The following is a 26824-nucleotide window of genomic DNA, read 5'->3' as shown; positions in this document are numbered from 1 at the left end:
AAGAAAGCCACTTGGTCCATTCATTCTTTATGGCCTGAGAAACTTTGTCTGCTCTTAGCCGTGGTCACCTCATGTCTTCATGTTCTGCTGTTGCGAAGAGGTTGGAAACTAACCTGTTTTTGTACTACTGATGCTCTAGTGGAGCACCACATTATTTTTGCATTGTCTTTGGCACCACAGCCAAGAAAAATCCACTTTGTCCATAAAACATTATCTCAGCTTTGTTGCTCGTGCTACAAAGCCAGAGCTACTTTGCACTGCAGATCATCAATTAGTTATTGACTGTAATTTGACTAAAACATCTACTGTTAAGTATATGCAATGACAGCATTGGCCAATAATTTCAAAATCGGCTCTGCATTATTCTTTTTATTCTAGTCTATAAAACCAGTCTCCATATTTTCTTTTCACTAAATGGCTTGAAAGGGTTTTATGCAAAAACTTGTTAAAAGGCCACGTAAATACAAGCTTCACATAATATTCAAGTGCTGTGTGGACAGCACAGCTGCCTCAATGCATTAGTGTCCAGTTCCTTAGATGTTAAATAAAGAGTTAACCATTATTCTCAGACAAAAATAAGTATTCTAAAATAAAATCAAGAAGCCACTTTTTTGAGTGACTATTTAGATGTTATTTACACAGTTGTGAAGGGCCAGATGGTCCCTAACCCCTCCTGGTGGAGTAACAGGGACACTTCCACCCAGTGAGCAGGGTTGTGTAACACTCACACTCTGAGACTCTGAGGAAGTAATTTCTATCTCTGGAGGTCTAAAAGTTTCCCATGCTGCTCTTCTTTGCAGCTCCTGTAGAGTCAAGGCTTCAGATCTGACTTGGATATCTGCAAATTGTTTTTTAGACATGAAATTGCCCGTTATCTGTTTTAGTAATCATATTGTTGTATCATTGTCACAGATTACAAACTGTAGGGGACATCCGATGCAGACCAGACCCCAGAATTACTCAGTTTTGGTTTTGCTTTCATTCAATTATAAAACACGCCTTCAGTTTTGAATTACCCATGTCTCGGCTATCGTATGGGCTGCTTTCTTTGGACTATATCCTAGATTATAAAACTTTGTTATGCCAACCCCAAATGAAGAGATTTTTGTACCTTAGATATCACGTTATAGAATTAAGTAGGTCTTTGCACTGGTTATGGCTTGGAAAGTGAAGCTTGATCATCTCTACACTTTCTCCTATTTAACTTTTAGAGAATTAAAGGAAAGTGAAATGACTGTCCAGGCCACCTGAAGGTCATTGAACTCCACATTAAGATGTATTGGCCTAGTTATTCTTAACCAATCACATCAGATCAGAGTTTGAAGTAATCCTTAAGTGCTACTTCATTCCAATCTGTTTCAAAATGTTGAACTGCCTCCTTGTGAAATCCAAGCCAGAGTCATGAATATTGAAGCTTTGGTTAATAAGCAAATACAAAACAAAATCAAAAGAGGTAATTCAGGTGCTTGATCCAGAGGAACCATTGCGTTGCCATAATGTAATTTTCTAACTCACAGGTTTCTAGACTTTAGAAGACCACACTGCAAAATTTCATAACCATAAGTGCATTATTAGATGGCAGTATTTGTGTGTATGTAACCCTCATATGTTATCAGGGTGACAGACTGCTACATGTTTTATTTTTCAAAGCAAATAAACCCAAGTTATGGCTGTACATTTTGCATTTTTTTTTTCTTTTTGTAGAAGAGTCTTTGCATGAGTGACAAAATACCAAGGGGTTTGCTCCTCTCAAAATTTTCCTGGAGTTCATGGTGAGCATTTAAAATCCAAATACCCCGCCCCTTATGCCATTTCTGTGTGTATGCTTTTGACATTTTACAAAAGAAGTATAACATTTAATTTAATTTACCCAGTTTAGTAAAAGACATTGGAATTAACAGTTTGACACGTCAGTCAGGGTTTATTATTATGGCATACATCTGTGCATAAAAGTCCTGCTTACATAATATTTTAGTTTACGAGTAATTATTAGTGATTAAACAAAATATTTTTCCACCCTCACAATTTTGGTCCACAGATTCAAATATTAGCAAATTTATTACTACAAATTTGGTTTATTATATCATTAAGGTAAGACTGAAATACAGATCTTATGTTGACCAACATGCCAAACATTTATATCCATACAAAATATTACCATGCTCAGTAAGACCAATCACACTTCAAAGACACATATTTGGTCAGTCACACTAGCTGACATCGTTTTCATCTGAATAAGATATGTGATATTTACATCCAAATTTTGTCACATCTTCATTCAACACTGCGACTGTCTCACGAGCATGAGATGAGAATCAGTCAATTCAACTCAGGTGTCGTGTGTCCCAGTCTCCTCTAGGTGGCAGCACGTGGCGAGTACAACTTCGATGCCAGAAATAGAAGAGGAAGAAAAGGAAGAAGAGCAGTTTGGAAGAGAAAGCCAAAGTTTGAGCTTGCTGAGCCGCGGAGGAGCAGGCTACCTCGGGACTAAGGTACCTGAGCAGAGATTTAAACAGCTATGGGTTTTGAAACGAGTCGAATCGGGTTTAACTCATTGTTTTACCCAAGCACCGCTTTTAGACACAGAGCAGACTCCAAGCTAGCAGCGGGACACTTCCGGCAACAACTAACAACACTTGCGCTACTTTTCCCAGAGTTTTCAGCCTAACAGGAGCCTAATCTGTGTCCGTTACTCTAACTGCTAAAAAGTCAGCTGGTGTCTATGTTTTCACAACTGAAAGTGACACAATGTAGAGTTAACGCCATGTTTATAACACCTGCACTTTGACCTCTTACTGCTTCAGAAAGTCAGAATCGGTGTACTTCAAAGCTAGCATAATGCCTGCACAGCTACTGTCACTGTTTACCCAGCTCGTATTTATCATGTTTACAGAAAGAAAAACGAGAGCTGCTCATCATGCGAGCAGCGATTTGTAAAGCTGTGAAAAGGGCCACATACTGATGATACGTATTCTTCAGTTTCGTTTTGACACTTCGCTTTTTTTTTTTTTTTTTTTTTTTTTTTTTACGACATTGTTTACACTAGCGGAAGTGCTGCAAGTGCTTTCATCACCAGAAGAAAGTACAAGACAAACTGTACACTGCATTTAATACATCTCCAGTCCTATGCTATTAATACATGCAAACATTTCTAAATTATTACCAGCATATGTAATAACCTAGGAATATGAAATATGTTAAATAGGTTGAGTAAAAAAAAAAAAAAAATCAGAAAAAACTGGCTGCACCTGGCTGCAGTAATGTGTCCCTGTTGACTAACATGTAAGAATCTGTACTGAAATATTTCCAGCTATCAGAGACACTGGGCTCAGGATGGATAGCAGTTGTTGCCTGGTATTTGTCAAGTAGAAAAGGGTAACCTGAGTTGTTAGCTGTGCTTGTGCCAGTAACATGGACAACGTATGTGCAGTGTGACTATAAAAAACATGAAGGCACACATACATTTGGGTCAGGAGTTCTGTGTGCGTGGGAAATGCAGTCCTGTCTACTTGCCAGATAAAATGTAAGCCGCCCATCCTGTTCAAGTGCATGGGCAGGGTGGAACTCCTCATTAAGACATGCAAGGATGGATATATTTACTGTTGTGTTTAGCCACTCGTTTGTTCCTCTGTCTATCAGTTTGTCTGCCTATTCTCTCTCATGTAATTGTTGTTTGCAGGATGCCTTTCCGTTTCTGTCCTCAGTGTGGGACGGAGCTGCAACCTCACTTCCAGTTTTGTCCGTCATGTGGGGAGAAGCTGCCCTGTCCTGCTGACACGGCTGGAGCTTTAAGCGCTGCTGCTTCTTCATGTGTCTCCGCACTGAAACGTACTGCATTAGGAACATCAGTAAACGTAACAAGCCTGCCTTCTTCAAGCACAACAGATGAGACCACAGACAGTAAGGACAATACGTTTGGCAGTATTCTGTGGCTTAATTAAGGCCTAAACCTGTGAAAGTTTTGACAGATGGAAAGTTCATTTCTCTTTATCTGTATGTCACATGTGTATCTCCCCTGTTCCAGTATCTCCTCGTCCTCCACTGCGGAAGACCCGCAACTCTCTTCAACTGGATGCCAAACCTAAATCCCCCATCAAAGGTGCCTGCCAGCCTGTGGCTCCCTCCTCTAATCTTGTTGCAGTTAAGACAACAAAATATATTTACATGTTCTTGAAGCTGATACTCTGTTTTGTCATGAAGCAAGAATACACCTTCATGATTTTATTTAGGGCTGTGCTATAAGGACAAAATCAAACATCACAATATCCTTGATGAAGTACCTCAGTATCAATATTGTTAAGATACTGTGGGGATGACTATTTGTGCTTTCATGAGATAATTATACCTAAGAAATTTTTTGTCAGCAATCATTAGTAATGTGGGTATGATGACCAAGCAGGTGGAGCCAAATAATAAGCAGCAAGAACAGTAAAAAGTTAAGAAAATGGCATCCCTTCAGTGCAGTGCAGCTTGTAAAACCAGGAAAAGACAACACTAATGAAGCAACTATGATTATATCTGGTATCATGTCAGCATATTGACATTATATCAATATATCTCCCAGCCTTGATTTTATCTCAGTGTTTGTGGTAAGTGCAGAAGTGAGTAAAGAGAGATGCAGTATTATAACATGAGCAGAGACTCAGTCGTGGCAGTGTGTCTGCGTTGTGCAGCTTGGTAGACTGAAACAGCGTGTTCCTGCACTTCTGATGTGAAAAAAACTGCTTTCGACAAGAAGATCTGTATGAATGCAGCTGGTGTAGTGCAGAGTATGTTAACTGATGCCCTTATTCTTGGAAAAATCTACGGTTTCTGCCAACAGACAGTGGTGTCAGGTCTCAGGCATCTCCTGCAAAGCGCCACATGGTTATTGGCAAAGTGAAAGAGGAGGTGGAGCCGGCTCTGAAGTCATCATCTTCACCTGTCTCAAAGCCTCCTGGACGAGGTGAGCAGAAACAAAAGAAACCTGTGATGTTTTGTTTCCATCCTCATAGAAAAGAGGATTGCTTTCTTTTCTTTTCTTTGCTCTGTCTTGATCTTTTCTCTTTTCCATATGGTATCCATGTATAGGCAGGGGGAAGGTCTCAAGGACTGAGAACGCTGAGACACAGGTGGAAGAGGGAAAGAAGCTGAATGAAAGAACGAGCAGGAAAGTGGAAGAGTCTGCAGGCGTTGGCGCTGCAATACCAATCTCTTCTCCTCTTTCCTCACCCGTCTCCAGGTCTCCTTCAACAGGTGAGCACAACTGTTGCAACCACCAGAAAAAAACAAAAGACAATACTCATTGCTAAAGACCCGAGTTACAAACTTACGTCTTTATTGTCCTGTTGTTTGCTTTGGAAGACTCCAGTGGGTCAAGTACTCAGCTAATGGGATAAATTTACCCATTAAGCCTGCAGTGTGAGGTCAAAATAAATAAATAAAAAAAAACAAACCCAAAACTGATCCTCAAGTCCAGACTAGGTAAGAGATGTAACATAACTTCACTGTTATGTTACATCTCTTTCCTAATCTGTTTTGTCCTGAGAGTGTCCATGATAGAGTATTTAAACACTGATAGGTATATCTCATATCCTTCACCTCTGACTTTGTCATTTTACCTGTTCTCTCTAATTTGGTCATATGCAGCCAAAGGAAAGGCGAAGAAGGCAAAGCGGGCCCCTGCGGTGGAGCTGCTAGAGGAAGGGGAGTGCCTTACAGACACAACGGGCAGGCAGTGGAAACTGGTGAAACTGCTCAGTCAGAATATAACCGAGCTGATCTATGAAGGTGAGAACGTTGACATGATGTTGGTGTCATGAAGGTCAGACTGTCTCTGCTTCATTAGGATTACATTCCTTCAGGGAAGCCACAATCAATCAATTTGGCCAATCTGGGATGTATAGATTGCATATTAGCTAAAATCAGTCAGCCATCATCTTTATATATGATGCCTTTTCAAAACATGCAGAACATGACAGATTAAAACAAAATGATGAATTACAACAAAATAGGCATAACTACTATTTGAAAGTAGTTTGTAAATGCCTTTAAAGGTTTACATTTATCATTCTCACATTTTAGGAGAAAGGATAATTAACAGACATTGTGCTGTGAGTATTTCTTCAGGTTTTAAGAGGGAACTCAAGGCTACTTGATACCAAGTAGTGTTTACCCTGTGCCATGTAGAGCCCAGCTGATACTTCATACCAAAGCTAATTCTTTGAGTGGTTCCTTGTATGAAACTGCAAGTATTTCTACACTCAGCTGTTTTGTTACATAAGAATTGGACTGATACACTGCTCACACACTTTTTGATTCTGCTTGAACACAGCAGCCCACAAGAGGCTGTAACTCATTAGTAATATAAAACTGAGAAAACTGATGGTAGAAATGAGCCTGGTCTTATCGTACATTAATATTCTCCTTTTCTCTGTTTCATTCTTACAAACAATAGTGTCGCCATGCACTAACAAGGGTCCCAATCACATTGTCAAACTGGTAAGTGTAACATGACATAGCTTTATTCACCTTGCCAAGTCACAGTCCATCCAGTCTGGATATCGAGTGGTCACCTTTATCATGATTTTTATGTAGCATGTTATGGTTTGAATATTTGGGATTAGTAGTTGCAGTGCACTGATGTGATCCTATGTTGAGTGAGTAGGTAACCACTCTCAACCGCAGCCACTCAGCTTATCATTATTTTGCTGTTAACCATAACCACTGCCCCGCCGTCTCTTAGGGAGCTAAAGAAGGGAGGATCTTCAATGAGCAGAACTTTCTGCAGAGAGCTGCTAAGCATTCATCAGGTGAGAATTATGATTTGATTTCTCTTCATTTTAACAGAGCCAAGTCTTGAGTATATTCAGATCCAGCCATACACTGGAACAATTTCCGGGCTTTTGCGAGGAGGAAGGAGAAGCCTGGAACAGAAGGGCTATAATGTCATGTGTTTAGGGGAGATGATACTGAATCTTTCTGTCAATTTCTGCTCAGATCTGAATTTAGAAAAACAGAGAAAAAGTGAGTTGGGGTGCAGGAGTGTGTATTGTGGCACAGAATAATACCTGGCCTCTCATTGTGCTGGTGATAATTACAAGAGATTTTAGTAAATTACAGCTCTCTGCGTAAGAGGCTTTAACAAGCTATTGAAAGATATCCAGACACTCCCACAGAAAGCAGTCAGATCAGACTTAGATGCAGCCTGAAATAGATCCCGGCAGCAAGATTTGTGCACACAGTGTTAGCTGCTTACTGGCAGTTTCCCATGTGATCCAGTTACACAATACCAAGTAAAACAACAGTATACCATCTTTCTCAATGTATAATCCATCCAAAGCAAAGCAGAAGTAAACAAGTGCGTAGTCAAATGGAGTGACAAATCAGCAGTCTGTGAGCCATAAAACATCTACAGCCCGCAGCAGATGCAATATTTGAATAGTCTGATTTACAGTGAGCATTATCATACACACATAAAACACTTGCAGCCAGCAGAGCACTACAGTTTTCCTCTCTCTCTCCCTCCCTAGTGGAAAAATGGATGAAGCACAATAAGATGGATTTTCTTGGGATTCCCTCCTGTGTCGCCTTTGGTTCGCACACAGATTCCTACAGGTGTGAGAGAGAGTAGTCTGCTTATTAATTTCTACACATGAAATAACTGCATTTTCTGCAAAATGAAGTCCTTGCTCACTGTTGTGTTTTTGTGCAGATTTCTGATATTCCCTGCCATGGGCCAGTCTCTCCAGTCTATTATGGAAGACGGCGATGAGCTGCTGCCTGAGAAAGCCATTCTTCAGATTGGCTGTAGACTAGTGAGTTGTAAACTTGATGTTTGATGTATGATAATCCCTGAAGCAAAATATGTATGATCAGGAACACACTATAAACTATGTATCTGTTTCTCGTGATGTCCCTTAAGTGATAAATTGCAAAATTTCTTTCTCTTTTCAGTTAGATGCGCTGGAATATATCCATTCAAATGAGTATGTTCATGCTGACGTTCAAGCAGAAAATATCTACATCATGCCAGGAGAGAAGTCACAGGTCAGAAATATTCTGCAGTGCAAACTGCTGATTCCTGTGTGTCTTTATCTGTGTGGTTTTCAGAAGGTTATTAAATTGTTGGATGTGTGTGTGTGTGTGTAGGTATACCTTGCAGGGTACTGCTATGCTTTCCGCTACTGTCCAAGCGGCGTACATGTAGAGTACCGTGAAGCTAGCAGAAGTCAACACGAGGGAGCCATACAGTTCATCAGTCTGGACGCCCATAAGGGAGCAGGTGAGTCAGAAAGCAAAACCTTTCCACCACATCAGGGAATTACAAACTGTCCCAGGCCCGTTTACTTAGCACGCTCTGTAAACCAAACCCTAGCAGTGTTCATCTTTTTCTATCAAGTTGTGATGTGTTTTCCTCATCCTCATTTCTAAGTTTTTGTTTGTACTTTTTCTGTCTTGTGAAGCCAATTTAGTTGTACTTCTGTAAGAATACCGTTTAAAATGCCTTGGACTTGACTGGAATTTTTTTTGTAGTCTCTATTTATCGCATTGAAAACTGACAAGAAACAGGAGTCACTGTGGTAGATTCATCTTAAATCTAGTCATAAGATCAATAATATACCATGCTGGTAGCTTAAAAAAAAAAAAAAAAGATATCCTCATCTTTGTATTTGCTTCCTTCAGCACCATCTCGACGCAGTGACCTGCAGTCTTTGGGTTACTGCATGCTGTGCTGGCACACAGGGGCGCTGCCGTGGAACGCTCTCACCAACCCTGACCAGGTAGCAGACATGAAAAACAGGTGAGTCTTTTATGTTTTTTTTTTTTCATCCTTGGAATCAAATTCTCTAACAACCTTATTAACATACACATTAATATCTACAAAATGTAGAAACTCTGTGTTTCTACTAATCTTTTCCCAAAGCAAACAGTCGTATTTTAGAACTCTGATATCACTTTCTCCAGCCATTGGTTTCCATTCATCCCAATGATGATATGAAAATGAACTGAGACTTCAAACTTTCTTCACACCAGTATTCCAGCACCGTAATAAAGTCGTCCACATTCGTTTTCCTAAAAGCAGTGGCACTGTTGTGTTTTGATGTTTGATGTTTTGATGACCTGAAATTGGGTGGAGTGAAATGTTGCTCAGTCTTTAAAATAGTTCCCAGAGAAACATTTGCTTTACACAGAGAATTATCAGTTCTGTGGTTTATGAATGGTGATAATTTTGTAAGACAAATGGAAGAAGAACATTATAAGGGTGTTTCAACTAAACAATCAAATTTGACTTCCAAATATTTAAATTCAAGCAAATATTCAAATTGAGGAATTTTGTTATACGTTGTGTAGTATTTTGTTATACGTTGTGTAGTATACGTTGTGTACCACAAGATTTGCAGAAGGGTTTGTTTCAGTGGAAAATGTGGGGAAATTGTAGTAAATTCAGAGTCAGTGGTATGGTCCTTTTTAAAATTTAGCCATTTGCATTTACATTGTTATGTTTGGTTATGGTTGGTTTTGACGTTAAAACCACAGCAGAGAAAGAAAATAAAGAGGCTCAGTCATGTTAAAGTGTTTCAAATTTCATCCCAGATACATGGACGATGTGCCGGCACTCTTGAGTCACTGCTTTGGCAAGAAGCGAGTTTCCAGTGAGTTTAATTCCCTTTGAAAGTTCTCTTATGTAACATAAAATAAGTTGTATGGCTTTTTCACAGATCCTTTTGCATTTTGTTGTGTTTTATATATATATATATATATATATATATATATATATATGGATCTCTTGTAGCCTGTTGGGCTAATAAAGTTGAACAGAACAGATGACAAGTGAGTACAAGGCTGTGTGGTGTTGCAGGGGCGCTGCAGGCCTACCTGGGTGAAGTGATGGCTCTGCAGTACTCCGAGCAGCCTGACTACGCAGCTCTGAAGGCTGGCCTCTGTGCAGCCTTACAGCAGCTGGGTGGGGCGCTGGAGCAGCCGCTCAGCTTGTAGGTGAGAACACACAACTCCTGTCTGCACATGGACCCCAACATTTACAGAACACAGCCTGGGTCTTAGGTAATGCGTGAAGTCACTGTGACTTTACATCAAGAGACTATCTCAAGCAGTATTTCAGCTTTTGCTGTCGAGACAGTGATGTATTTTAACTATTTTGTTCTTACTCTGTGTCACTGTATGTACGATTGTCAAGATTGTAAACTATGAGGCTTCAGTGCAGACAGACAAGTTTAATTTCACAGCTTTATCACAGCTTTATTCAAAATCATTCAGGGGACATTTCCCACGAATGTAAACCTTCCCATTTCGGTAAACTTTCTTTTGGTTTGTAGCTCGTTATGTTAATTATTTGTCATCTTCCCCCCATTTTTTGTCTCCCTATATAACCTCTCCCTATATCTTGGCTCAGTACTGAAGATGGAGTAGTGTGAAGATGACCTTAAGGCTAAGCAATATTCTAAATGGTCATATGTAATTTAGTTTATTTGATCATTTGAAAAAAAAAAACAGTTGATCAAACTGATCCACTCCAATTAAAACCCATCATATGCACTGAACACATCAGTGATTGTGCCTCTTTACAACCGAAATAAGAAGAGCATGAAGGCTAAACATCAAACTGTGTCGACACCCACTAACTAGAGCATATCCCATTCCATGTGAGGATTAACATTTAAAAAGGTGTGTATTTTTTTTTCCAGAGAAATGTAACAACATGAAGAGAAATGGAAGATGAACTACAGATTTTTTTTACTAATTTTAGAGTAATGCTGTTTTATTTGATGTTTAATTGCACTGAATTGGGAGTGGTTGTTGTGCTGCCTATTGTAGCTGGAGGGAGTCAGCCATACTGACTGTCAGGGGAAGGGTTTTGTTCTCTTGGGGGTCATGTGTGTTTGATTTCATGGTGCTGTAAGGTGTTTTGGATAAATGCACAAAGCAAGTGTTATATTCTGTTGTTGATTACAGTGCACTGCAGTTTTTAGCATTTCAAGGGCAATGTGAACTGGAGAGGAATGTAAGTTGCAATTTGTTAATTCACTGGTTAGGGGTGATTCATTGTCAGTTTTACAAATGCAAATGTCTCAGTGTTTTTACCATGATTGTGTGTGGTTTTAGGGAATGTTTCCCCACTGTTTGTTAACTTAATTATAAAATGATTTTTAATAAAATGCCTTTCACTACAGAGAAGAGGAGGATCGCTTGCTGGCATTTTGCCATAATGCAGACAAATGACCTGAACATGTTTTCTTCTGTTGTTGTTGTTCTTTTTTTTTTTTTTTTTAATATCACTGAGATGTAAAAACATGAGAAAAGCCAGCGGATGTGGATCAACAATGATCGACCCTGAACCCTCTGTATATGATTTGCAGGGGCTTTTGTCTCAGTAAAAATGTGTTTTATTACATGTTGGAGTCCCTTGGTATCCTTCTGAAATACAGTTCTTTCCCCTGGAATCCAAATAGCACTTTTTGTTTAACCCAGCCAAACACAACTTAGTATTTATTTTAAATCCCATTACATCCACCATGTTCAAATATTCCACTAACAGATTCCGCCAATGCTATTTTTTCCCTGCGGCTCACTTCTCTCGGTGTCGTGGTGTTTACCTCGCCCCTACAGCTCCTCTGCACCTCACACTGTCACAGTCTGAATTTCACCAAACCAAACACACCCTGCTGATTCATTCAAACACACAATACACACGGGTATTTTTAAAGAAAACCTTTATAAAGTTTAAACATTTCTGAACATAAACATTTAAATTTTAAACATTTCAGAACATATACAATACTTTATATGAAACAGTGAGTAATTCTCTTATTGTGCACACTCTGTAAGTAATTCAGAAAATAAACACTGTATCATCTTTGCCAATGTTCACACTCCTCTCATTCATGGCATTAATTCATTTCAAACCCTACATTTCTGTCAACGTGAGGCACTTTCTGAATGAAGAGGCTCTGGAGATCAATTTAAAGCATAATGCAGAAAGAGTATAGCGCCCCTGTGAGGCAACACTTTGACACAACTACAGACTCAATAGCTTCATTGGATTGAAGACAAGTTAACACGCTTAAAACTGATCAACTGAGCTTATGATACACGCACACTGGCAGTGTGAGACAGCTAAACATGCAGGTTTAAATATAGTTTGAAATTGCAAATTGTTTTATGTTTGTAAACATTGGACCACAATGTATTTTTTATTTTATTTTTTTGCCTGATGGAAAGATGCAAAGAGATTTTCAGCAGAGATTATTAGGCAGTCCTAGCCTTCAAGAGTCTAAGTGTATATATCCTTTACTAATTTACTCGACACAACCCCTGAAGTGGCTTACAAGGTCTAACGCCTCTGAATTTCACCAATGAAATGTTTTTCCTGTCCCCTGTGGTAATAACCTCTAAAACTGATTTTCTTGGTGATTTGGAGGTGATTGTATTCATTTGAAGAATAGAACGTCAGAAGAACATCACGTGTTTTGTCTGAAGTTTAGTTTCCCAGCTGCTGTCAACAACGCAGCTCCAGGCTGTGACACTGCAAATCACTATCCTCAATATTTTGTATTATACTGAGGCTTGAGAGTCATTCATGTCCACAAATGGACTATCCTGGGCTGTAACCCCATGCAGCCTTAACGTTTGATTGCTGTCTGGTGAAAACCTTATAACTCCAATTATGGTGTCTTTCATGCTTTTCATTGCAACTGAAGGATTACATGCTCCCAACCTCCAGGGCTTATTATGAAACCCCTTCAAAGCCCGTGGGACGACCACAGAAATGCACTGTCATGCTAAAAACAAGACAGCTTTTTAGTTGCTAAAATACTGATATTTTGGAAATGCAAGGTTTTCACCTGACAGCGACAGTTTGAATTATAATTTGAGTGGTATTCCCCTTTAACCCGGGCTACATCGTAAAGTTTGGAGGCATGAGGATGTGTACTTTAGAGAGGAGGGACTGCGGCGCGGAGGCCCCCGTGGTTTATCATTCTTGGTCAGGACGAGGCGAGTACATTTATGTGCGCACAATCTCCACCGTGACGGCAGAGCTTGCTTGTCTGAGCTGGGAGTGGAACATCCTTGAGGCCTCGCAGTGTAAATGGGAGACTGTATGAGCAGATGTGCACTGGGGAAATGATTTGGCTGTGCTTTGTCATTACAAGGCAGTTGTGGCCAAATGGCTGGGGGTGGAGGGTCGCTCCTCCTGTTCAGCGGATGTCTCCTGTTCTGAAAGATCATAGCAAATCAGCAAAATGCTCAGCACATGAGACGAGCACCTCTGCTCTCATAGCAATAACTACAGCTCAGTCTACTGTCCGCCTCCTCTCACCATGTCGTTCATCTCCCTTTGCTTCGCTTTGCTCCTCCTCGTCTACTTCCTCTTCCTCCCCGTCCACGTCCTCCACCTCCTCAGGCATTTCCATCTGACCCAAATCCTGCAGGTTCTCCACGCTTGATGACTTTTCCAAACAAAATAAAGAAATTAATGAATTAAGCTTTCAGTTCTCTGAATACGTAAACTGACACAAAATCACCTTGCGGAACTCTATAAGCAGTTCAAACATCTAATCAGTATCATCTTTTATTTTGTTTTCATTTTTTTAAATTTATCTTTTATGTCCTGTACTGTCTTAGGAAATTGTTTTCTTTTATCATTTTTTCTCAGGTTTATTTCGGTTGTTTTCTTGGTTTCTCCATGAAGCCCTTTGTAACTGTGTTTTAAAAAGTACCATACAAATGAAGTTTATCATTAGAATCACCTCTGAATGGGAGTAACAGTCTTCATCTGAGTTCCTGAATCCCTCTGGAGCCTCCATGAGGATCTCTAGACCCTCCACCTCCTCCTCATCACTGCTGACAGAGACCAAGTGATATAACAACAAAATACATCAGGTACAGATATACACAATAATCAAGGAAGTGTAAAGTCTTCCTTGGTATATTTATAGCAAGATATTACATGGAAACATTTAGTCTTCTGCTCAAATTGCTTTCTTTGTATGAACAATACATTTTCCATATGAAGAAACTCACCAAACGTACTCATGGCCCAAAATATTACATGAAATGGGAATGGACACATAATACAGGTATTTGTCTTTTATGAAGTCCTGATGAAATAAGGCTATTATGTGTTCACTTCCCAACACTAAACATTGTATCTGACAAACATGACAGTCACCTCTCTCCAGTGTATATGTTCTTATCCTGTTCTTCCTCCTCTGTATGCTCTTCCTCCATTTGGCATTGGTCCTTCTCCTCCTCTCCGTCCTTCTCTTCCACCTCTTCTTCCTTTTGTTCCTCCTCTTCCTCCTCATCCTCACTTTCATCTTCTTCGTCCTCGAGGTCAGAACAATTGAGAAAGTCAAAACTCTCAAGGGCGGTCTCAACTTCCAGACTGAAACTAGAGGAACTCGGCAGATAAGCCTGTGGAGGAGAAAGCAGAAATTTGGGGTTTGAGAATACCATCGGCAGCATATCAGATACGCACACAGGAGCACCACACACTCTTAGGGGCGTGCTTACAATCTGAGAATCTTCTGGATGTTTTACTGGAGTGGAGTGGTGTGGATGACTGTGTTCCTCTGGGCAGCCTTGGTCCCTCGCTGCCTCTCCGTCTGCTCCCGTCTCAGTGGTGCTGTCCTCTGGTGCTGCTTCACACGGCTCAGCCTTTAGCGCTGACTCTTTGGGTCTATCATCATTTCCCTCCTGGGCAGACACACACACCTCTGGCTCACCGCTGTCAGGCAGATCCAAGCCCTGTGGCCTCCCTGCCAGCATCACAGGACGCTGAGAGGAGACGTCAAGGTCCGAGCAGCTCAGGTTGTCTGAGGTCTCAGAGAGGTCAGCTGATCGGGCCGACGCCGCATCAGTCACAGTACAATCTTGGCTAACGTCGCCGATGTGGCTGTCAGAGCTCGCGCTCTGCAGATGGCCGTTGGGCACCGGAAACTTCCCAGAGTCTATGGGGCCGAAAGCCTCAGCGGCGTCTGGCTCGTCCTCCTCTTGATTGGATGAGAGCGACGGCGTGGAGGTGCTAGGCTGGTGAGGGGTGAAGGACAGCTGAGCGGTGGGCGTGGTCTGTAGCGTGTTGGAGGCCGTCAGCCTCTGGGTGTGGTGAGCCAAGGCTGGACTGGACGAGTCGTCAGAGGACTCAGAGGAGTTGGACCAGACGGTCCCGTTCTCCAGCTCTCCCTGTCTCTTCAGCAGAGACTAGAGAGGACAGACAGACAGACTCAGTCAGATTAACATATCATTATTCTATGAAGAGTTTTCATTAGGGCTGGGTGATTCATTGATATGAGACCAGATATCATCTGGGGTTGTGATTATCAGAATTTCGTGATGATAAGTGTTGTCTTACTGGTTTAAAGGCTTAATTACAATAAAGAGATCCACTTTTCTGAACTTCTATTATAGACAATATAGATATTATAAATTATTATCGACAATATATAATATAGAGTATTAGAGACAATTATAGCATATAATCATGATATTAGACTATATATCAAAAGTGTAGATGATCATCACCCATCTAACTTTTGCTACCAGGATCCCTAAACTGGAATGACTTGTCTGAGGAACTTCTAAAAACACATTAGTACATTAGAGTTATTTTAATATGCTTTGCTTTCTTTGTTTTAGTGTCCTTCTTTGTGTGGCTTTCAAGTGCTCTACCACTCAAGACTTAAAAATAAAAAATAAAACCATGAAGTGGTCACTGAATGTTAGTAGGAGTGCCCATTTTAGCAATCTGTATGACAACAGTTTAAAATTCATTTTGCCTAAGTTTATTCTTTAAAGAGGGCTACTGTTTCTGCACTAGAAATGCATCTGTATTATACGAATGCAATTGCCTTTACCTAACCAGGTATCTGTAATTCCCTGCCATGTGCTGAAAAGTGTGATCTTAGTTTTGCAAGTGTTGCTGGAATCTTGTCCCAGTGACGGTGACTGCTCAAATGAGCCCTCCGACTATCAGTCAGTGAGCGTTTCACTGGTTTATTTGTCTGTCTTTACCTCTTTCAGTTAAACTGATGTCATTATTACAGTGACTTGCTTTACTGCGTTCTGTAAAGCAACTCAACAAGGGCTTCCAGAAAGATGTGTTATGACCATCATGATTATTATGATGATGATTTTGATTGCTTCCATTGGATGTTTTTGGTTTGATCAGCGGAGTACTCATCACACTACACTACGACTACGAGCCAACACACCGACTGTAAACAGGTGAATCGGGGTGCAGTGCTGGTGAAGTCACAGTGTAACGAAGCTGTCCTGTCCGTCAAGGTGTCATGGAACAGCTCCAGCAGCGAGCGGCTGTGTCGGGCCCTGCCGCGCGGCACGCTCTTCAGCGGGGTGAGGAAGAGGAGGGACAAATTGGAGCGCTACTCAACCACTATTAAACAGCTACAAGGACCACAGCTCTGTTCATACACACCGCTGGTCTCACACATCTCTCTACTGCTATCATTCATGTGGGGATTTGCTCTCCTCGTGTTGGGCACATCTCTATCGCGACCGCACATCCTAGAGCACACTCCTCCTCGAATGCCCTCACACACATCACTACCACTACAGACAAAGCAGTTGGGGAGCAGCTGAAACAGAACAAGCCGGTAAAATGAAAGTAATAACTGCCATCAGTTAAGATAAATGGCAAAAAAAAACACATATTTGCAATGTAAAACTGCATATTACAAACCCTACACAAACTACAAATTGGTGGTACAGCAGCGGGTGAAGGGGGTTGCTGTTAGCAGTCAAAATGAGATTGGATATTCTCTGGTCATGTGACTCACATAGAACACCTGCTCCCGCATAGAGGGCGTATCAGGCGGACTCTGATTGGATAACAGCCGTTTGGAGACAGTACTGGTGGTCGATGTCTGGTCATCCTTATCAAATGGGCTAAAAAAAAAAAGAAAAAAAAAAAAAAAAGAAAATACAGACATCCAAGTGACATAAAGGATGAAAGCTGCCTGCAACAAACATTAAAGGATCACACTTCTCTTCAACAGTCATAATTGTATGTGTCTGTGACAAATATTGGTTGCATGTGTGTGTGCAGAATCAGCACAGGTTGCTTAGAAGTCAGGACCAATTCACTGCCACTCATGTTGAAAAAAAAAATTGGAAAAACTGATACCGTGAACCTTGAAAGTTGCTACGCATGACTTATTCCATCTTGTGAATACTAAAATTCACTAAGAAAACAATACAATTTGAGCACTTTGAAGGAACTATTTTTTCAAAGCATGTTTAGATTCTGGTCCGCAGCTCTCATCAGCTTTGTTGTGAGTGGCTGACCGACTAAGGTGGCCTCCAGTGCAGGTCAGCGACTGGCTTTAAAGCTAAACCACAGAGCAAAGGAAAAAAAAAAAACACACACACACACACACACTCCATGCACATAACCTAAAAGAGAGGAAGCACTCAGCCGGGCATAATGCATAAACTAAGCAGCTCCCTCCAGCAGGGGGTTAAAGGGGTAATTCACTGATTGTGAAAATGTTGACATTATTTCACTTTCCCCTCCCAGCTGTACTGTAGGACAGTAGAAAATGTTGGTTACTGCTGCTGCTTCTCTAGTGTGGAGGGATACAGGATGTGCAGAAGTTACCGGATCTTTCTGAATGTTGGTAACAGGAAAAATACAGTTATAAACAGTAATTTGAGCAAAGCTATCATTCATTTGCACTCGGTAGTCGTCTGTGCATTTTAGCTTCAGAAAGCGACTCGTTAAACTTTCTTTGAGTGAATTAAAGCGGTTATTTTTCAGAATGTTAGCTGGGAGGAAGTCATCTGCAATGGCAGGAGGCTAACAGTTAGCATTTGGAGCACCCAGCCAGAATCCAGCACTCAGTAAGTGAGTAGTTTTTTGTTAGAACATGCACATGAACTAGGTTTAGCCTTGACTTCTAAGCCACCAAAGCGTATTCTGAACGCACTTATGCAACCAATATTTGTGATGAGCAGATTCAATCACAACTGCTGACGAGAAGACAAAGTGGACCTTTAAATACTTCAGATTTTTTTATTCATATGCCTAAAAAAAGTTGTTTCTTTTCAGGGCAAAGCAGGTCAAAGAAAATGTAACAAGATTGTGAGGTAATAAATAAGAGTCAGTGGAGGAGACGCTCACCTCCAGGTGACCTCCAGGTTCAGTTTGACTGTCCCGAGGTCGTTGATGTCCACAGCGAGCGTCTGGGGAAGCGGGCAGAACAAGTCGAGCATCTCGCAGGACACGCTCCCCACCACCACGTGATTGGCCAGGCTCTTCAGCTCTGTTACCTGGGCAACCACAATGGACAGTAAGCACAGTAAGCAGCAGCTCTGAGCTCGGAAATTCAACAAGGGCAACAGTCTGCCGACACCTTAGACCAACTTTTTTTTCCATGTGGGTTTGGGATGCTTTTTTAATATTGATCTCATTTTTTATTCTTACACATATTTAGTTTTAATTTATTTTTAGTAAAAGACTTTTTAAAAATGTATATGACTGGAGCAGGTGCATATATTTGGGACAAATATGATACAAACCCTAACCCTAACCCAAAATTATTTTACAATTACATTTACATCATTTTTTCACTATATTCTCAGCTAACTCTTGCTGCACAAATGAATCATGTTAGCAGACTGTTACAACAACATGAGTTCAGATTATTTCACTCAAAATAATCCCATACATTTTCAGCATGGGTTGCGAAGACAGTGTTATGGTTTGTGAGACACAGCTATCTTGTGGTGAAGTTGGCATTCAATGAAAATAGCCAAAAACCTTCCCTAAAAAAAAAATTCTATTTTTTGTCACCTATTAAGTTTTAGTGAGTTTTACACATAGACAAGTTTTATTCAGAAAGTTCATAAATTGTACTTGTTATTTTTTGTTTTTTATTTTTTTACTCTGATAATCTCCAAGTCTAATGTTTTTCATGAATGTCTGCTGGTTCAGGTTCAGACCTAGTTTTCTCACCTTGATAGACAGCAGTTCTGTGATGAGAGGCAGGAAGATGTACTCCTCACTGTCCCATATCTGCTTGCTGCTGACCTCCACACGGCCTCGCAGCCTCCAGCGTTGCCGGCCGTAGCGCATTAGGACCTGTTGGGGTCAGAAAGCAGCCGACGTGAATCATGTGACCACGGACTCCAGAGAGCAAAATCTGTGTGTACGCATGCACATTACTGACCTCATACTGGTCACCAGCACAGAGCCGTGCGAAGCCAGCAAGACCTGAAACATCCGAGATGGACAGGACAATAAGACTAGGTCTGGTGAGACATCACATGGACAGTCACATGGTTGGACAAAGTCACTCACCCTTCATCTTAATGTGAAACTCTCCCATCTGGCTCTCCAGTTCACTTTCAAGTGAACACATGTGCTGCAGGTGAGGAGAGAGCCAGAGAAGTAGCTTATGAATAAGTAATGATCTGGGATGCTTTTAAAATATGGTTTAAAATTTATTTTTTAGCAATAAATAAATAACAAGTCCCTGAGAACCACAATGAATGTACGTGGTTACACTACACAAACAAGATTTAACGGGATGTTTCAACTCATTCTGAAAAAAGAAATATTATTTCACTTCCCCTCTAGCTAATATTTCCTTGAGCTAATATTCGTAACAATAACTGTCTTTGGAGGAGGTATTTGGAGCATCCAGTCAGTATCCAGCACTGAGTGTCAATGAGAGGAAGATAGCACCACTACTGTCCTACAGAACAGCTTTAGAGGAGAAGTGAAATGTCATCTGGTGGGGTGAAATAATAATATTTTCAAAATGATTCTTTTTAAAGTTTCTTCCTCACCTCTGTGCATTCCCTGTAGCCCTTATTGGCCTCGCTCAGGCTCTCCCGTGCCTCCCTGCTCCCCGTGGTGGAGTTGAAGGCTGCCACCATCTTACTTGCTCCATCACGCAGCCGCCGCTGTATACAATACGCATCATACAGCTCCTCCACCTGAGCAGGCAAATATTACAGAGATTTAAACGCCATGCTACAGTGGTTTTCAATCCAGGTCCTCCTGGCCCAGAGAACCACTTGTTTTCCATCTTACCGGCTAATTAGCTGCAGTCACCTGCCACGCCAGGTGTGACTCACTAATTAGTCCCTGATTAGACGGCTCGCATGAAACCCAGCAGTGCCCTGGCTCCACTTCAGAGCACTGGCATCGTTTTTGACGTTATTGGACTATAGATACACCCACCACCGCTGGGATTGGTCATGCAAATTTGCTAGCACATTGCCCATTGGCTCAAACAGCCATGACAGAGGCCCTCACCAAATCATAACCATAACCTTAACCATGTGACCGAATCTTTGCCCACAACTCTGGTGGGATTCCAAATAACGCAGTCTTGGACCAACCATAGCCTCGCGCAACATTCACCTGAGTCAAGGTCTATGTTATATCATTGTTGTTATTATTATCATTATTACTGTTATTATTATTATTATTAAGATTACTATCATAATTGTTGTTATTATAAGTAGTATTACTAATAATAGTAACAGTAGTAGTATTAGTAGCAGTAACAGTAATAGTGCAGAGTAGTCGATAGATAGATAGATAGATAGATAGATAGATAGACAGACAGACAGACACTACTGATCCTAGAGGAAATCAGGTGCCTCACTTTATAAGACAATTCTACTTCTTCACTAACAGCTGCTGAGGATTACAGAGATAAGTGAGGAGAAACAGTGGGGGAACGTTAGGAGAAAATTTAGTAGTAGTAGTAGTAATTGTAGTATCATAATTATTATTCTAATTATCAACTGACTGCTGTGCACTGTATATACACACCTTGCTGAGGTGGAACTCCAAGCGGCGCATGAACCTCTCTATGGCTTTCACTTGCTGGAAAAGAGGAACAAATATAACTCAGTAAACTAATAAATCATCTTCTCCTGATCTATCTCCACCAAGTGCCTTGCCCTACTCTCAGGTGTCAGTATGCAACAGGTGTGATGGAAACTCACCTTATCCAGCTCATACAGGGAGCCCTGCAGAGAAAACAACATGAATAACACCGTTAGCATCACAGAGCATCAAATTAACACATAATGAATGAGGACTGGGATGGAACAGCTGGCTGGCACTAGTTGACTGGCAGTATTTGTGTAACTGGTTTAACCACATGTGTTCTCACCAAACGACCATTCCTCTTGTTTTCTCTGATCTGCTGACCCAGACTGTCCAGCTCCAGCTGGTGGACCTGCAGATATGACCTGACAACCAAAGAAAAAAAAAAAACATCACAGTGACTTGGTTTTGACGTCCAAAAGGAGCCACTTCCTATTAGCTGAGTGATGTTTCATCTGGCAGCGGTCCACTGTAATCAGTGCAGACGGCGCCTCAGATGTGTTTACTCACTGTAAACCTCTGCGCAGGGCAGCGTACACTTCATCCAGCCGCTCAGGCTGCGGGGTTTTAGTGGGTGGGAGTTTGGTGGAGCCTGTGAACATCCTGCTTCCCTTAGAAGGCACTTTTCTCTAGGAGCGTACAGTGCTGAAGGACAAAGAGATAAAGGATGGGATCATTTCTAGCTAATATAATAATGGCCTTCATACTTTGAGTGCTTAAAGAGATAAAGAGAGAGTGAGAGAGCACTGCTCACCTGTTGAATGGAGAAAGACTGTCACTATTGCAGCATGCTTGGAGAGCTGAGTACAGCACAGCGGCTCTAACACACTGAAGGACATGTCCTGCAGTTACACAAAAAGGAGAACATTAGAGGCACAACTCCTCGCTGGCGTCTTCCCTTTTCACTTGGTCCCTTGCTTTATAAGAACAGGCCACTTCTTCTCTCACAGCTACTGAGGATTACAGAGGTCAGTGAAGAGAAAATGGTGGAGGAAAGAGGACGGAAACTGCTCTCTCACTTCCTCCACCACACCACATTGTTTTGCTGGGAGTCTGGGATGGTGAGCGACATGGCAGCAACCGCAGTGGCCACCACTGACAACAGTGGGGAGTACAGTCTGCTTTTGCTTCGCTTCCCCTTCCTTTCCCTGTCTCTCCACCCCCCTCCACATCCAACACAGAGCACAGGAAGTCTCATGGCTGACTCTACACAGGAAATTCTACACAGAGGTTTGGCCCCAGAATATAAAACCATCTCTGCATGTGCGTGCGAGTGTGTAAAATTGCCTCTTTCTGCTCTGCTAAATCATTCCATACAAGCAGAGAGAAAGTGCGTGGGACTGTGCAACAAACACATGTTGTGTCCGGTCTCCTCAGAGCAGCATGATGCCATCGTCAGGGGGACACAGAAGTGAGCAGAAGCAGAGGGTCATGGCCTGGCTAAGCTTGCCACAAAAGGGATTACAGACTTAAACTGGACTAAATCTGTCAAGCAAGATCCAAACCCATATTAACACATGGAATCTGTGAATGAGTTAACTCAAAGCTTACGCAAACTACAGACAGAATGCAACAACCACTTGCATCTGCTGCCCCACTCTATTTTCTGTGCACTGTACTATCCAGAGAGACACATGTGAGCGCAGGCTCTCTGGGTGTTATTAACATAACAGATGGGAGTCAAGTGTTTGGGCCTTGTTGGAATCTCTGACACAGATGACACACATTTTATCAACTAATGTGATCGGACCCTTTTCAGGAGCAACATTAGAGACAAGGGAATATGCTTTTCCCCAGCTGGGTCCAGATCCTCCTGTTCTAACAGGAGGACAGTGTGGGGACGGTGGCTCGGTGGGCCTTGCAGTGCGCCAGGGGTCTGGCTAAACCCCTAATCCTGGCCACATGCTGAGAGGATTAGCTGGAGCTGGTCAGGGTGAGAGCATGGCGGAGTAAAGGTGCCATACCAGAGAGCCTTTCCGGATCAAACAACCCCCCACCCACCATCCCACCAACCCACCTCTGCCAAACACAAGAGGAAAGACATGCGCTTCAGTCCTGACCTGCACCTTGAGCTGTGTCCAGCCATTTAAGGCCAGTGCACAGATTATGACACACTTCCACCTCAAACCTACCCATACACCTGTGACAGGCGCGGCGGCCTCTATACATAGTGATTATTATCAGTGTTAATCGCCCAGTTTGTTGGTGTGAGATGTGTTTATCCCTTCCATCTGCAGTGTCAGTGCTCGGCTTTAACATTAATAGGGATCATTAGCTGTATTAATCTCCTCTGCGGGCAGTGAGAACAAAGAGGAGCCTGTTTCAGTCACCTCACAAGACTGGAGTTTATGAAGAGCCGGTCACACACTCACCAGGCCGGCGCGTGAACACCGGGTGGATGGAGACGGGCGCGCGCGCACGCACACGTACGGTTAGGAGAGCTTTTTTTTTTTTTTTTTTTGGTATTCTTACAAACACGTTTTAGACTATTAACCCATACATGTATGAGTATGTCCACTTGTTTGGAAAAAACAAGCCCCTCGATTCCAGCTTAGTGGATTAGCCCTGAGCGAGCCGGAGCCGGAGACAGGCCGTTAAAGTAAAGCGGACAGGCGGATCCGTGTTCACATCATCACGCTTTTCTTGAAGCAGGCGAACAACGGAGAGGAGTGCAATCGGAAAACTTGGGGAAGAGTTACGACCCCCTTATCCCACCCCACCCCACCCCCGAAGCTCATCACAGGCCACAAAGTCAACTCCTGGCCGGATCAGGAATCCCCCCTCACTAAAAGTGCCCCTACACCCACACACGGTACACAAAAAGAGCCACAGCGGCGGACAGAGGGGACAATCACGGCCAGGCGGACTGATATCTGCAAACGGACATCGCACCAAAACATCAGCAGAGAGCAACTTCACGTCGGACAGAGTCGTGTCCATGTAAAGAAAAACAGCAGGATTCTTGTTGTGACCTTGGCGATCAAAGCTCAGAGCCCTACCTGTTGTTTAAGACCCCACCGTCCAGCGGACAGGAGCGGAACCCCATTTCCACCGCGATGCTCGGCTCAGTTTGGAGATGTTTCCAATATTCTCCTCAGGGCGCTGTCCTTCTCCTTGATTTCGCAGTTTTTTGTGGCTACGGTCAATGTTACAGCAGTCCACACACAACATCCGGCCGCTGCTTTTCAAAGTAAATGTTTCCACTTGAGTTGGCATAGCGTTTGGAGACACAAGACAAATCACATAGAAATGTGTAGACACTCAGATTATTTGTAGCTTACTGATAACTATCCATTTTGGGAAAAAAAAAAAAAAATGAATACGTTGACAAATTGTTGGATATTATACCTCTCATGTAATTCACCATTTACAGCACTGACACAAACAAAATGTGTTGTTTTTGCTCTAGAGAAGCAGGATAAAAGCAAGATATGCCCATTAAACACAAAAATAAGCCCAATAAATTAAGACAGTGCATTATAGTTACAGACTATAATTCAAGCCAGAGGCTGAGCGAAGATACCAGTTAGGGAGGAAATTGGAGAAAGAAGTGCAAGGCAGTCACAGAGCTATATAGAGGCACAGGATACAAATGTGAATTTATACTACATATTGCAGCGTCTAGCCTAAAATATAAACATGCGTATGTGTCAGAAGTTAGGTCTTATGAAGGTATCTAAAGCATAATTATATTCTTTACTCTGTCAAAAATAATTAGCAGTCAATGAAAGCTGTCAATATTAACTCTAACATCTGAATACATAATGTAATTACAATAATTATACAAAGCTTTGTTTTGGTTTAACCTCACACTCTACTGGTCAAACATAATGTCTATATAGACAAAAAATGTATATGCTCAAATAAATAGGATACCTAATTGTATCTCTAAAATTCTCTATTTGATTTTGGTGTATTTTATGTGCTTTATTTTAAAAATGTTAAATACAAATATTCTATAATAGGCACAAATATGCATGAATGTTCTTCCACCTGTGCACGTTAAAATTGTCCTGAAAGTTCCCCTTTTGTTACCGATTCCGTGGTGCTACATCACAATTTTAATTTCTTTCTTTGCGCCTTTACGGGAAATAATCTTGAAACATCACGCACATTTTTATTTTGAAATCCGATGCGCACACCGGAAGTCGTGATGTGGCTAGTTGCTGGGGCAACAAGGATGTATCTGGCTCTGTCACTATTTTCTCCGTTGCTTTTTGCTGCTGCGCTGGCGACGCCACGGTGAAGCCAACGGAAAAAAACAGGCATGATGTCTTCCGAAACGGAGGAAGGATGAAAAAGTCCCGGGGTGTCCCGCAGCCTCGGCGGTGCGGGACACCCCGGGGCCGGTCAGTTTAACACGGAGCTGAACGTTAGTGGACATATTACGGCGGAATAAGTCACGTGCGGGCGGAGAGGACCGTTTGTTCAGATTTAACGAGAGGAGCAGGGGGCGGTGGGGAAGTGGCGCATTTCCTTCACGGTTTTTCCAAATTAAACGGAGCGTTACAGGTGTCAGAAACTGGGGGTGTTATTAGTCACCGTGTAGATTCAGTGACTGCTCGCTTCCGACCAAAAGTCAAGTGTGTAGCGGTGCCGCCTCAGTGATTTAGAGCCAGGATAAGTAGGGGAGTCTAACACCTGAAGTCTGGAAGAAAGGCATGGCGTGTGACAGGGTAAGAAGTTCCCATTAGCGACCGGCAAATTAAGTTTCCTTTTGTCTGCTGGCCAGAGGTGCTAGTCAAGTTCTCCAACCACGTCACCAAGCAGCTAGTTAACGGTTAGGTCGATTTACAGCGTATCATGTCTAAATGTTAGCCAGTGCTTGTCAGGTGCCGGGCAGGGCAGGCCAACTTGTCCAGCTACAGCCTGAGCCAGGTTACCTGTCAGCTGTGGCCGGGGATCATCACCTGCCCCGGAGCACGAGCAGCCCATCATCATCATTATCATCATCATCATCATCATCATCATCACCTGCTGAGTAACCTGGAGAAAAGATGCTCACGGTTACTAGGGCTAGAGGGCGACCCATAGTGGATTTTTAAAGGCCCATATAATAACGATAGTTTGGAGCAGGAGAAAGCCGATAGTCGATTAATTGACCGACACACACACACACACACACACACACCGTGCAAAGAAGAAAAAATTGACACCGTCATCTATGACTGACTTTGATGTGTCAAAATAATAAATACCTAAAAGAATATATAAATGAATCTTAATCACTAAATATCAGATTGGATGTGATGAGTAAATATTATCTGAAACTGAAAATCAAACCAATAAATCCAGTATGTAAAATAACTGAGTGGGTGGGAGCTCTTTTTACTTTGTGAGCAATATTTCCTGTTCAGTCATTAATTCCAGTTGAGAAGCCTCATATTTTAATGGAAGAAAGAGTTCCTCTGAAATGTTGAGCTTTACAGGAAGAATAATTTAATTTCATTATTTTGGGCTTTAGCAGAATTAAGTTGATTTTTGTATCAGATTGTTTCATTATTGCTAACAGCACTTAAACCACTATTTTATTCATATCTTCATTATATGAATCATTTAAGTTACTTATTCATGTCCCCTTTGCCTTAGGACAAAGTCATATTTGTGCAGGACTAGGGTTAGACTAGTCATTCTAGTTCTTACCTCTCAGCCATCGGCCACTATCAGAGCCAAGTTCTACTGATAACAATAGTTTGTAAAACGTCCCATCAGTGCTGAGTAATCTGCCAAACCGATTAATCGGTCCACCTCTAATTAGGGCTACATTAGTCTGATCTCTAATAAAAGATGCTATGTCCTCAAACTTCAGAAACCCTGTGCACCAAGAGTCACACTTTGCATATCATTTCACCTTTTGTTCACAATTAACATCACTAATTGGGGGCAAAAACTCACAGTCCTCCATTAGTTGTCCTGTGTAGCAGCCTCAGACTTTATGTCTCATCACATCACAAGATG

General features: G+C 41.9%; 2 protein-coding genes across 9 annotated transcripts; one reads left to right on the top strand and one right to left on the bottom strand.

Moving 5' to 3' along the window:
- Positions 1-168: 168 nt before the first annotated feature.
- Positions 169-11833, top strand: vrk3 (VRK serine/threonine kinase 3). Of its 5 annotated transcripts, none has more exons than XM_030079628.1 (16): positions 2391-2492; positions 3680-3900; positions 4025-4099; positions 4823-4945; positions 5071-5235; positions 5629-5769; positions 6437-6480; positions 6725-6791; positions 7512-7596; positions 7694-7796; positions 7936-8028; positions 8131-8263; positions 8665-8782; positions 9577-9635; positions 9842-9978; positions 10686-11832. In XM_030079628.1, the coding sequence occupies exons 2-15, from the start codon at positions 3681-3683 to the stop codon at positions 9976-9978; spliced, it is 1563 nt and encodes a 520-aa protein (XP_029935488.1). In that variant the 5' UTR covers positions 2391-2492; position 3680; the 3' UTR covers positions 10686-11832. The 5 variants fall into 5 exon arrangements, with proteins under 5 accessions (XP_029935497.1, XP_029935488.1, XP_029935481.1 ...); XM_030079621.1 differs by having other exon boundaries at positions 4820-4945; XM_030079654.1 differs by having other exon boundaries at positions 2415-2492; positions 3705-3900; positions 4820-4945; positions 10686-11833.
- A 278-nt stretch (positions 11834-12111) lies between these two features.
- On the bottom strand, positions 12112-21704 carry LOC115378959 (rho family-interacting cell polarization regulator 1-like). Of its 4 annotated transcripts, none has more exons than XM_030079559.1 (16): positions 21621-21704; positions 21377-21511; positions 21153-21231; positions 20983-21006; positions 20807-20860; positions 19810-19959; positions 19319-19382; positions 19188-19231; positions 18974-19099; positions 18140-18288; positions 16797-16905; positions 14515-15201; positions 14171-14415; positions 13749-13842; positions 13319-13448; positions 12126-13215 (listed from the first exon to the last, which is right to left on the bottom strand). In XM_030079559.1, the coding sequence occupies exons 2-16, from the start codon at positions 21466-21468 to the stop codon at positions 13145-13147; spliced, it is 2118 nt and encodes a 705-aa protein (XP_029935419.1). In that variant the 5' UTR covers positions 21469-21511; positions 21621-21704; the 3' UTR covers positions 12126-13144. The 4 variants fall into 4 exon arrangements, with proteins under 4 accessions (XP_029935446.1, XP_029935419.1, XP_029935436.1 ...); XM_030079576.1 differs by having other exon boundaries at positions 12126-13210; XM_030079567.1 differs by having other exon boundaries at positions 13749-13839.
- Positions 21705-26824: the final 5120 nt, after the last annotated feature.

This window comes from Myripristis murdjan, chromosome 3 (genome assembly GCF_902150065.1).
Source record: "Myripristis murdjan chromosome 3, fMyrMur1.1, whole genome shotgun sequence".
Classification (NCBI taxonomy): Eukaryota; Metazoa; Chordata; class Actinopteri; order Holocentriformes; family Holocentridae; genus Myripristis; species Myripristis murdjan.
Note: the sequence above shows the minus strand (reverse complement) of the source record. Positions and strands in the feature narration are given on the sequence as shown.

Excerpts from the sequence above, each read along its gene's own strand:
- LOC115378959 (XM_030079559.1), bottom strand. The coding sequence starts at position 21,468 with ATGTTCACAGGCTCCACCAAACTCCCACCCACTAAAACCCCGCAGCCT. Across the intron at positions 16,906-18,139 it reads AACCTGGAGGTCACCTGGAG|CCCATTTGATAAGGATGACC; the intron begins GTGAGCGTCTCC and ends TTTTTTTTTTAG. Across the intron at positions 15,202-16,796 it reads TGCGGGAGCAGGTGTTCTAT|TCTCTGCTGAAGAGACAGGG; the intron begins GTGAGTCACATG and ends TGTCCTCTCTAG.
- vrk3 (XM_030079621.1), top strand. The coding sequence starts at position 3,681 with ATGCCTTTCCGTTTCTGTCCTCAGTGTGGGACGGAGCTGCAACCTCAC. Across the intron at positions 3,901-4,024 it reads AACAGATGAGACCACAGACA|TATCTCCTCGTCCTCCACTG; the intron begins GTAAGGACAATA and ends CCCCTGTTCCAG. Across the intron at positions 8,029-8,130 it reads TGCCAGGAGAGAAGTCACAG|GTATACCTTGCAGGGTACTG; the intron begins GTCAGAAATATT and ends GTGTGTGTGTAG.